The sequence below is a fragment of the Suncus etruscus genome, chromosome 10 (genome assembly GCF_024139225.1).
Source record: "Suncus etruscus isolate mSunEtr1 chromosome 10, mSunEtr1.pri.cur, whole genome shotgun sequence".
Taxonomy (NCBI): Eukaryota; Metazoa; Chordata; class Mammalia; order Eulipotyphla; family Soricidae; genus Suncus; species Suncus etruscus.
The window spans coordinates 72105813-72117876 of NC_064857.1; the positions used below are offsets into that span (position 1 = coordinate 72105813).

At 43.7% G+C, this 12064-nt stretch overlaps 1 protein-coding gene across 1 annotated transcript in view; it reads left to right on the top strand.

Moving 5' to 3' along the window:
- The window catches only part of ATP8B1 (ATPase phospholipid transporting 8B1), a 119043-nt gene extending 111380 nt beyond the window's left edge, over window positions 1-7663 (top strand). Inside the window, exons 25-28 of the mRNA XM_049782045.1 lie at window positions 1454-1699; window positions 2184-2322; window positions 6146-6276; window positions 7095-7663. Of these exons, the coding sequence (XP_049638002.1) occupies window positions 1454-1699; window positions 2184-2322; window positions 6146-6276; window positions 7095-7319 (741 nt within the window). The 3' untranslated portion in view covers window positions 7320-7663. The remainder of the gene's footprint in view (window positions 1-1453; window positions 1700-2183; window positions 2323-6145; window positions 6277-7094) is intronic.
- Window positions 7664-12064: the final 4401 nt, after the last annotated feature.

Consider the following 12064-nt stretch of genomic DNA (forward strand, 5'->3'; position numbering starts at 1 on the left):
TTCAGGGTGCACTTTCACCTCCTTCTGAGTCAACTCCTCTCCAGTTTTGTTGGGGAACTGCAAATCTGTTACTTTCTCTATAATAGAAAAGTCCGAAAATGAAAGGGGATGGCCTCTGAAGCTGATTTGAATTTATTGACTAAAGGGTTTAGATTCTCCCTATGCACATTTGCTCATGAAGACTGACATGCAGCTCAGGAATGTCTCAGAGGGCTAGTTTACATGCTTTTTTATTTCACCATGCTCAGCAAGGCATCAATCCCCAGACAGTTCTGGAAGTAGCCCCCAAGCACTATGTCAGATGTAGCATTTGAGAACTGCCAGGTGTAACCCCCACCACTCCCCCAAAATAAGGACTGGCCATGTGTCGCAGTGATAGAGCATTACCTTACCTTGTCTTGCATATGTGAGACCCTGAATCTATTTCCAGACATTGCAAGACAAGGAAAGATTTCTGACAATGTAGTAATGCCAATAGTAACTTTCCTCATTTTAGAAGTCAGTTCTTTTCACACTTTCTGCAACTTCATATGTCTTGTTCCCCAGTTAGTCCACATTCTTTTTAATAGCAATTGTTGGAGAAAGTGCCTGAGTGAATTTTTTTAAGTTGAAATTCACTCATTTGCTTGTTTCTCAGAATATTTTCCAAAGATTAAAAAAATAATATATTCTGGGACCGGAGTGGTGATGCAATCAGTAAGGCATCTGCCTTGCCCATGCTAGCCTAGGACAGACCGTGGTTCAATCCCTCAGCATCCCATATGGTCCCCCAAGCCAGGAGCAATTTCTGAACGCATAGCCAAGAGTAACCAGGTGTGGCCCAAAAAACAAAAAAATACAAAAAATAAAAAGATGAAATAATATATTCTGGGCCAGAGCAGTAGCACAACATTTGCTTCATACATGGCTGATTCAAGTTCTATCCCCAGCATCCCAAGCCCGTCAGGAGTGATTCCTGAGTACAGAACCAGGAGTTACCCCTATACACAGCCAAATGTACCCCTTCAGCCAAAACAAGAAAAAGAATATATTCTTCCAGAAAGACCGAAGCGCTTACCTTGAATGCAGATCTGTCCACAGTAATAAATTTGACTCCCTCAGCCCTGCCAAGAGTGATTCCTGAGCAGAGCCAGGACTAAGTCCTGAGTAGAACCAAGAGTGACCCAAAAACCATATCACCACTGTGTGTTCCCTCCTAAGTATTTATTTGACATTATTATAGTCTTGCTTTAGGAGAGAAGGCAAATTAATACATTAATATCTCACCCTCTGAGTGAAATAAAATGGACGGGGGGTGTCATAACTGGTAACTCCACTTCTCTAGGATTTATCAACTTGTTTAGTCTTTGCCTTCCTGATATTTAAGTGGGAAGTGGGGGTGGGGGGGAGACATTGCGCCGCAGCTCAGAATTCTTTGAGGCTGATGGACACAATCTTTGTGTTTTCATTCAAGGACGTGAGTGACAAACTGAGCCTACGCTTCCCGGGGCTGTATGTGGTGGGCCAGAAAGACTTACTCTTCAATTACCGGAGATTCTTCGTGAGCTTGTTGCACGGGGTTTTAACGTCCATGGTCCTCTTCTTCATCCCCCTCGGAGCTTATCTGCAAACGGTGGGGCAGGATGGAGAGGCGCCCTCAGACTATCAGTCCTTTGCGGTCACCATCGCTTCTGCTCTCATCATAACAGTCAATTTCCAGGTATGTGCATTTCGGGAGCTATTTGCGGTGTGTGGGTGGGTATCTGGATCCCTGTATGAAGACTACATGCTTGCTTGGGCCTTGCTCTCACTCCATTCCTGCTTCTACCTGCTTATCCATGAATACTATTGTTCCCCAAAACCCAAGCATAGTCCTGTTTCTTGCCCAAGGCAGATTGTTTCTCATTGTTTTGTATTGGAAGCTAATCATATCAAAATGTTAGAAGTTTGTTCCTGAATCCTTTTTTTGTTTGCATGTTTGTTTTTTGGACCACACCCAGCAGCGCTCAGGTTACACCTGGCAGGCTCCAGGATCATATGGGATGCTGGGGATTGAACCCAGGTCAACCATGAGCAAGGCAAACCTCTACCCGCCATGCTATCACTCTAGCCCCAAGTTTTCTGAGTCCATACAACCTTTGCCTCTTGCTCATACTCCGAAATAAATGCTCTGTTTTTTGTTTTTCTTTCTTGTTTCTCAACAGATTGGCTTGGATACATCCTATTGGACTTTTGTGAATGCTTTTTCCATTTTTGGAAGCATCGCTCTTTATTTTGGCATCATGTTTGATTTTCATAGTGCTGGAATACATGTTCTCTTTCCATCTGCATTTCAATTTACAGGTTGGTATTTTCTAAGTTTTAAAACTGTACAGACAACTATTAGTTTGGATTAGGAAATGACTTCTGGGTTAGTAAAAACTCAGGGTGTAAATTATTGCCTATGAGAAAATTAATGGAATGGTAGTTGGGCTGGAAGGGTGATATGATGGGAAGAAAGCGAATTTCCAAGAGGGCTGAAGAGATAGCTCCAGGGGCTGTGTGTAGGTTTTTCATGTGGGAGGCCTCAGTTCAGCAGCTCATATTTCACAGTCCCTGAGTACTGGTGGGAGCTACACCTGAACACAGAGTTAAGAGTAGCCTCCAGAGGAGCTGGAGAGATAGCACATCTGTAGGGCATTTGCCTTGCATGCAGCCAACCAAGAATGGATGATGGTGCAAATCCTGGCACCCCATGCCTGCCAGGAGCAATTTCTGAGCACAGAGCCAGGAGTAACCCCTGAGTGCCGCAGAGTGGGACTCCAAAACAAAATAAACAAAAAGAGTAGCCTCCAGGGACTGAGCAATAGCACAGCGGTAGGGTGTTTGCCTTGCACGTGGCTGACCCAGATGAACCTGGGTTTGATCCCTGGCATCTCATATGGTCCCCTGAGCCAGGAGCGGTTTCTGAGTGCATAGCTAGAAGTAACCCCCGAACATCACCAGGTGTTGCCCAAAAACCAAAAACAAACAAACAAACAAACAAACAGAGTAGCCTCCAATCACCACTGGCTGTGGGCCCCAATGCAAATAAAATAAAATAATCTTACAGTAAAAGTATGTTTCTTAAATTGAAGAAAAGCTTTCTAGAAAACGAAATACATGTGTATTGCTATTAGCACTGTAAGAGCTTAGTATTCAGAGCATAATAAACTATAAAGCTTTTAGTCCATTTTGACTCTGTATATCTAGTTGGGGCAAAAAACCTTAAGATATGGGCTGGACTGATAGCACAGCACGTAGGGTGTTTGCCTTGCAAGCAACCCACTCAGGTTCAGTCCTCAGCATCCCATATAGTTCCCAGAGCCCACCAGGAGTGATTTCTGAGCACAGAGCCAAAAGTAACCCCTGACCCTCACCAGATGTGCCCATCTTCCAAAAAAAAAAAAAAATCCTTAAATTAAAACACAACAAAAATAGTATCACAGAGACATAACATTTTTTTAATCAAAAATGGAAAGAAACTAAAGGCTTAATATTAAATTAGCTAATCAACTCTAAATATCCAAATGAAGGGATTCTGAAACTCAGTGGACTATATCATTATAAATAAGTGCACAGAACAAATGGAAACTTCTAGAAGTCAAAAACAGTTCATATCTCTAGAGGTCATATTGACAAGTCATGAACTAAAATTTCTAAACTGTATTTTATGGCTTGAATTCACAATGGAAAATAAATCCCTGCAGACTAGTTTTTCTGGAAAAGATTTGTTGATTTTTTAATGTGGTTTTTGGGGCTATAAAAGACAGTTACTGTGGTAACTCTTTTCTTCATGGGATTCCAGCCTGATTTTGTAATGAGTGTGTGTTTATTGTCTTAAAATGTTAATGCCTAGTTACTTAGAATATTTCCCGTAGTGTGTTTTTAAAACCCACTCACAAGTTACAATATAAAAATAAAGTCCATTAATTTTATAAACTTATGGTGTGAGTTCAGCATAAACTGTGATAAATTTGATTCTAGACATGTTTTAAACTGGATAGTACACAAGGCTGGAGAGAATATGGGTGTTAAAACACAAGCCTAGCACACAGCGGACCCAGCTCATTCCTGGCCACTGCTAAGCCCCCAGAACATCAAAGGGAGTGACCCTCTCCTGAGCACAGCTGGGAGTAACCTGAAAACCTACACAAATAGGACAGTGCATATGTATGCCTGATCCCATTATACAGAATTACTTTCTCTCACCACCTAAAAGCTGAACTGCTCAAGAGAGAGGGATGGAGGGAAGGAAGTGAGGGGTGTTGGTGCTAGTGGTGCTCAGGGATTACTCCTGGCTGTATGCCCAGAGATCACTCCAGGTGGTGTTTGGGGGGCAATATGCTGTTTCAGGGTCATTGCCCACATGCAAGTAATTCAAGCACCCTGTGCTGGCTCTCCAGCCTGGGATGTGGTTTTTAATCAGGCCTTACCATAGCTCTGTCAAGGCTCTGTCATCTTGGGCACACGCATGACTTCCCTTCTCTTCCAATTTTTTTTCATGTAAAAGCCGTGTAAAGGCCTGTCAGCAACAAATGGTAGTGTTCATGGTCCTTCGTATTTTGAGTTTCAATAATACAGGCTGTTTAATGCGTATTTTTGTTTTTGTTCTTGGACCACACCTGGTGGCACTCAAGGTTTACTTCTGGCTCTACACTCAGAAATCACTCCTGGCAAGCTAGAGTGACTCTATATGATGCTGGGGATCAAACTCGGGTCAGCCACATGTAAAGCAAATACCCTACTTGCTGTATTATTGCACTGGCCCATAGAGTGCTTATTTGGGGGGAGCACACTCAGCAATGCTCAGGGGTACTCCTGACTCTACACTCAGGAATTATTCCTGGTGGTGCTCAAAGAACAATATGAGATGCTAGATATTGAATCTGGGTTGACCACACACAAGGCAAGTGCCTTACCCACTGGACTATCTATCCTCCTTCCTCAATTCTGGAGGGGAAATTCATAATTACACTAATAACTATCATGATAATCTTAATGAGTGAGAGAAGTAGAATGCCTATTGGGAAAGAGGGGGAGCATTGATGATGGGAATGTTGCACTGGTGAAGGGGGGGTGTTCTGTTTATTACTGAAATCCAACTACAAACATGCTTGTAATCATGGTGCTTAAATAAAGATAAAAAAGCTAGATATTGGCGCAATGGCACTAGAGGTAAGGTGTCTGCCTTGCCAGCGCTAGCCTAGGACGGACCGTGGTTTGATCCCCTGGTGTCCCATTTGGTCCCCCAAGCCAGGAGCGACTTCTGAGCACCAGGTATGCCCCCCACCCCCAAAAAAGGCAAGATATTTGCAAGCCTAAAAAAAAAAAAAAAGTGAGAGAAGTAGAATGAATGCCTGTCTCTAATACAGGCAGAGGGTGGTAGAGGAGGGAGACGGGGGGTGGGGGGGGGGGGCCCGGACACGGGATGGGACATGACTTTGATGGTGGGAATGTTACACTGGTGAAGGGGGGTGTTCTTGTTATGACTAAAACCCAACTACAAACATGTTTAGAATCATAGTACTTAAAGATATTATTAAAAAAAAAAGTATAGGGGCCAGAGAGATAGCATGGAGGTAAGGTGTTTGCCTTGCATGCAGAAGATTGGTGGTTCGAATCCCAGCATCCCATATGGTCCCCCTAGCCTGCCAGGAGCGATTTCTGAGAGTAGAGCCAGGAGTGACCCTGAGCGCTGCCGTGTGTGACCCCCCCAAAAAAAACAAAAACAAAAAAAAAAAGTATAAATCACAAGATGTGAACAGACACTCTTACTTGTTTTGGGGACATACCTGGTGGTGCTCAGAGGTTACTCATGGCTCTGCACTTGGGAGTCATTCCTGGCAGTGTTTGGGTGACTACATGGAATTCCAGAGATTGAACCCAGGTCAGCCATGTTCAAGACAAATGCCCTCCCCACTGTGCTATCACTCTGGAGCCTGAACAGACACTTTCTGTCCTTTATTTACTGCAGTGCATTTGCCTAATTCCAAACAATGTGCTTTCTCCTGTAACTTATCTAACACTTCTTCCTGAGCAGTGTTGTCTTGTGGGTTGTCTGGGGATGGCAGGTCTGGCTTCCCTCTGGAATCTTTGCTCCACCTGGATGGAAGGTGTGGGTGATTCACTCTCTCTGTCTCTGCAGGCACCGCCTCAAACGCTCTTCGACAGCCCTACATTTGGCTGACCATCATCCTGACAGTCGCAGTGTGCCTGCTGCCAGTCATTGCCATCCGCTTCTTGTCCATGACCATCTGGCCATCAGAAAGTGATAAGGTACAAGAAAGACAGTCCTCTCACCACTGGTGTCTCCCTGACAGAAATCAAAGCATTCCCAGGGTGCCACTTCCCTGCAGAATTCGAAGCTTGAGGGGGAGTCTGATGGGAACCATTCGCCTGGCCACTTCTCTTGAACTTTATCCTGCAGGATAAGTTCCAGCATCTGGCCATGCAAGTCAGTTGGGTTTGTTGTTGTATTTCAAGAAATATGTCACTCCTTGGAAGCAAGATCTTGGAGCTACAAAAAACAGAAAACTGATTCAACTGTTCATAAATGACCTAATCCTTTGTCTTGCGTAATGATAAGCAGACTCAGGGCTCAGTTGATGGAATCATGAGACTTCTCTCTTCCTCCTCTCTCTGCTTCCTTCATTATTAACTTCAACTGAAGGCTAGACAAAGGCCACAGCCTGGCATCCTCTCCTTTCGCTATTAAGGACTAATACATGCATTAAAACTAATACTAATACACGGAATCAACTTTCCATGCAGAAGCAGGGTGGGCAAGCCTCAGTGTCCCCCAGATGACAGAGAGAAGGGAGAACGGCCCGGGCAGAACAAGGGCCAGGGAACTTTCTCTTAAAAAGCTGCATGCACGGTGGAAGGCATACAGGAAAGGCGTACAGTGTGCATTGCCAGGCCAGGCAAATGGTCAGAGAGCCAGACTGCCCTGAGCTCAGTGTGGGACCCTCCCAGCCTCCAGGATCCCTCTGCCCCATCCCTACATACTCATCCCCAGAATGTGCAGCCTCCAGCTTGGGCTCAGGTACGAGGCCCATTTCTCACACATTCTCTGTCTCTCTGTCTCTCTGCAGATCCAGAAGCACCGCAAGCGGTTAAAAGCCGAGGAGCAGTGGAAGCAGCGGCGGCCGGTGTTCCGCAGGGGTGCCTCTTCCAGGCGCTCGGCCTACGCCTTCTCCCACCAGCGCGGCTATGCCGACCTCATCTCCTCGGGCCGCAGCATCCGCAAGAAGCGCTCGGCACTCGATGCCATCATCGTGGATGGCAATGCCGAGTACCGGCGCACGGCTGAGAGCTGAGCCCCCCACGCGCGTGCAAGAAAGGAAATGTCTATTTTTTTATGCAAGACTCTCAGGACTGTGTTTTTTTTTTTTTTTTAATTGCATTTGTCCCCAGGATGAAGACAACAATCACATTTTCCCAACAAATTACTTGGGTAGGCGCTGGGAAGCCACAGCCAAGCCAAGAGGATCTTTGAGCAAGTCCTGTTTCTGCACCGTTGTTCATTGTGAATCCAAGGGAACATATCTGGCCCCACGTCTCAATCCGAGACAGCCTAATCCTTGAGCATCTTCTATTTCGGTTCAACTGGGATTGAATGATTCAAATAACATGTGATTCCCACCCCACCCCCCGGTTTGGGGGGGGTTTCACAATTTTTTTTGAAGGTTCCTTTTTTTCCTGTGTGCCACTTCCTGAAAAATTCTTTTTCTTTCTTCTTCTTTTTTTTTTTTTTTTTTGTAACAACAAAAGATCCAGGAATATTCATCAAGTTCCAGGAAGCTAAGTGACCCAAGAACTTGCACTTTCGTTTTGGAGCCAATTCTAGGCTGTGCTCAGGGATTACTCCTGGCAAAGGGCCCTTAGGATTCTTGAACCCAGGTCTGAGGAATACAAGACAGTGCCTTAACCCCTGTGCTGTCTCTGACCCCGGGGACTATTCAGAGATGCTAAAGGGCCCTTGGTTTCCCAGTCTATACTGGTTCAATAAGGCAAAGAATAATGGGAAATGACTTCTGATTTCCTAACTATACCTCTCAGTGGGTGAAAACATGCATTACCAACAGTTTACTCTTCCTGTACCTTTCCCTACCAAGTATTTCTTTTTATTGAAAAAAAAAAAAAAAAGAATATATTTAAATATGCCTGGGCTTTTAAAACACTTCTTATGTTTTGTTTTGGGTCACACCCGGCATCGCTCGGGTTACTCCTGGCATCTAGGCTCAGAAATCGCCCCTGGCGGGCTCGGGGGACCATATGGGATGCCGGGATTCCAACCACCGTCCTTCTGCATGCAAGGCAAATTCCTTACCTCCATGCTATCTCTCTGGCCCAAAGCACCAGTCTTTTAAAACTGAGGATCTCAGTAATAAATTGCAGAATATTTTGTGAAGCTTTCTTTTGAAAAGCAACCTTTGTGCCTGCCTCTATGTATAAAGTCTTTTGTAAGGGACATCACTTGAGACCTCACTTTTTTTTATATATAATTTTCATTTTGACCAAGTGGCTTACATATCTTTCACAGTAATATTTTAGGTACATATTAACAATTGTGTCAGGGGAATTCCCATCACCAAGTTGTCCTCCCTCAACCCCCGTTCCCATCTGGCATCCCATATCCCCCACCCTCAACCCCTGGGCTGCTAGTATAAGTGGTCCCCTCTGTATCTAGCTTACTACTTAGTGATCATACAACTGTTTGGAGACCTCACTTTTTAACACCCCTTGTGTCTGGAGAGAAAAAGGACTTTAGTAGTCACATTTCTTAGTAACAGTGTGTCATTTTGGAACTGAAAGAAAATTGCAAGAATTATGAGAACTACAGGTCTTTCACAACTGCCATGGACCTCCCTCCCAATGAACCTCACCAGAGTTTGAAAATCTCTCTCTCTCTGAATCTTACCAGAGTTTGAAAATCTCTCTCTCTTTTTCCCCCAATGAACCTCACCAGAGTTTGAAAATCTCTCTCTCACACACACACAGAGCTTAGCTGGGCCTACCTTTAACATGCATAGAACACTTTCATTACCCAACAACCAGAGAAAGCACATAACACAAACTAGTTCCTTGTCAAATTGAAGTTCTCATATAATTGATTTCAATATTCTACTGGAATTCAATATTCTACTGAATACCAGAAGGCCCAACTCCAAAGCTTGCAAGACAGTGTCTAAGGAAGCCTCTTGGCTTTTATTCCAACAATAAGGACACAGATTGTCAGTCAAACCATTGCTAGTTGAGACCAAGCTGTATCCTCAGAGCTATGAAATTCATTTCTTCCAAGGGCTTTTTTCACTGGAATTCCTATGCTTATTCTCATATGTGATGATCCAGCACGTTATCAACAATCCTGTCCCTTACAATGTAGGCAGCAAATGTTCACAATATTTGTCCCTTTGAATTCCTAAAAGGAATTACTGCATGAATGTAGTTAATTTTCTAGTATGATAAGAGAATGGATGACTCTTTAAAGCCGGGTATGACTCAATCCCTAGAACTACAAAAAAAGAAAGAAAAGAAAAAAAAAAAAAAAAGAAGAATGTATAGCTCTTCAGCCTATGGAAGTTCATTTCCGAAAGTTTACAAATTTGCTTCATCTTGTAAATAAAAAGAATTGTGGTTGTTTTTGTTTTTTAAGGTAGCTCGTGTAATTGTCAGTTTTCGCTTTCTGTCCCATTGTGCAAATCCTGGGAAAGATTGACAAATGCAAATGTGTCAAACACTGTTGGGTGCAATATAAACCATTTAAAAATGCAAATTGCTTTGAATAAATTATTTCTATAGTCTGTAAATCTGAGATTCAATGTATATTTTTGTTTAAAAAAATAAACGCTTTAGTAAAATCTTTGCAAAGTGTAATCCTTGACGCCATCTCTGATGTTAGCTAAATGGGGTTCTTTCTGAGTAGGGTGTCAGGAAGAAGATTCAGGGCCTGAACCATGATTGCTTATGAAGCTTAAGGAGCTTGTGCATAAAGATATTGTGAGGGCAGGGTAGAAATCAGAAAAGAGGAATGGAGGAAAACCAGCAGACTCAGACGAGGTGAGGTGGGGTGCGAGGGCACTGAGAAAGAGGAGATTAGGGTGTGTGTGAAATGGGGGAGAGGAGGTAATAGGAGAGCTTTGTTGGCTGAGGGACAGACCAAAGGAGAGTGGTCACCCCCTAGATAGTCAGGGGTCATGACCTCACTACAGAAATGGGATGATTCTAGAGGAGGTTCTTTATCAGAGGAAAAGATGGGGTACATCTTTAGGGGAGCATAATTAGCAGGGAAAATAAAGTTATCAGTCTGGGGGAGCTTTTTTTAATTTAATTTTTGGTTTTGGGGCCACACTCAGTGGCACTCTGTGCTCAGAAATTACTTCTGGCAGGCTCAAAGGAACATATGGAAACCTAGGTCAGCCATGTGCAAGACAAACACCCTATCTGCTATGCTATGACTCCAGCCCTGGGGAAACTTTTTATTTATTTATTTTTTTCAATTTTTGGATTACACCTCATGGTGTTCAGGTACTACTTCCAGGTAAGTGCTCAGGGTCACTCTTTGTTGTGCTCAGCAGAGCATGCAGTGCTAGATTGAACTCAAGCCTTCATGGAAAGCATGTGTCCATCCCTTGAGCTATCTGAAAACATGGAAATCAGCACCACCACCACCCCACTGCTATTTCCCAACTGACAGCTTGAATGTCAAGTCTTTATCATAATAATCCTTCTGAAATGAGGTGGACAGAGATGATAGCAGAGTAGAAAATTTTCTGAGCACATCTCAGATGATCCAAAACTTTTCACTTTTTGCCTAGGATTCATGCTTTGAGGAATGTTTTTAGCCAAAGAACGCCCCCTAGAGGTTTAATCTGACATGATCCTAAAAACTGTCCACTACCTAACAGTAACCAATGGAAAAGAAATTGTAAAGTGGTTTTAAATGGAATTGCAAAATGGACTCTAATTGCATCTAAATACATGCTCACAGTGGCTGCCTTCCTGTGATGCTATTGACGCTTAGAAACACAGCACAACAGGGCCGGAGCGATGACACAGCGGTAAGACTTTTGCCTTGCACATGGCTGACCCAGGACGGACAGCCGTTCGATCCCCTGGTGTCTCATGTGGTCCCTCTCACGCGGAGCGATTTCTGAGCACATAGCCAGGAGTAATCCCTGAGTGTCAACAGGTGTGCCCCCCCCAAAAAAAAGAAAGAGGGCCCAGAGAGATAGCACAGCGGCGTTTGCCTTGCAAGCAGCCGATCCAGGACCAAAGGTGGTTGGTTCGAATCCCGGTGTCCCATATGGTCCCCCGTGCCTGCCAGGAGCTATTTCTGAGCAGACAGCCAGGAGTAACCCCTGAGCACCGCCGGGTGTGGCCCAAAAAACAAAAACAAACCAAAAAAAAAAAGTGATCTTCTTAATTTGAATAGACCTACCCTTTTTCCAAGGAGCCATTCAAATGTCCAATGATGCTATAAAAACACACTCATTAATTTTTAATTCATCATTAATTAATCACTAATTCGTCATCAATTTATCCAGGAACTACAAATCAAAGCCACAATAAACAACCACTTCATATCTATAAGAATGGCTTTTACAACTTACACAGAAAATCAACAAGTGCTACCATAGATGTGGGGGATTTGGGGACCTCACTCCCTACATTGCTGGTAGGAGTGTAAATGGCTGTTTATGTAAATTGTAAATGTCTTCACTGCTGTGAAGGACACTTTGGTCATTCCTCAACTTGAGAACCAGTTTTCTATGGCTCCTCTATTCGCCCTCATGTGCATCTGGACACCCTTGCCATGTGGAAAACATTCCAACAAGAATCTCTTCACAAGTGTACACAGACAGATTGTACGAAAGAGCCAAGGGGCAGAAAAAGTTCAGTCATTTGCCTTGCATACCACCTACCTGGGTTGTACCTCAGTGTTTCTGCTGAATAAAGACCCCATTATGCTGGTCCCTGAAAATGAAATAGACTATTTAAATTACTTTAAAGATTTAAGAGATAAGTACTATGACATGTTGAACAATCACACTTCTCTTCT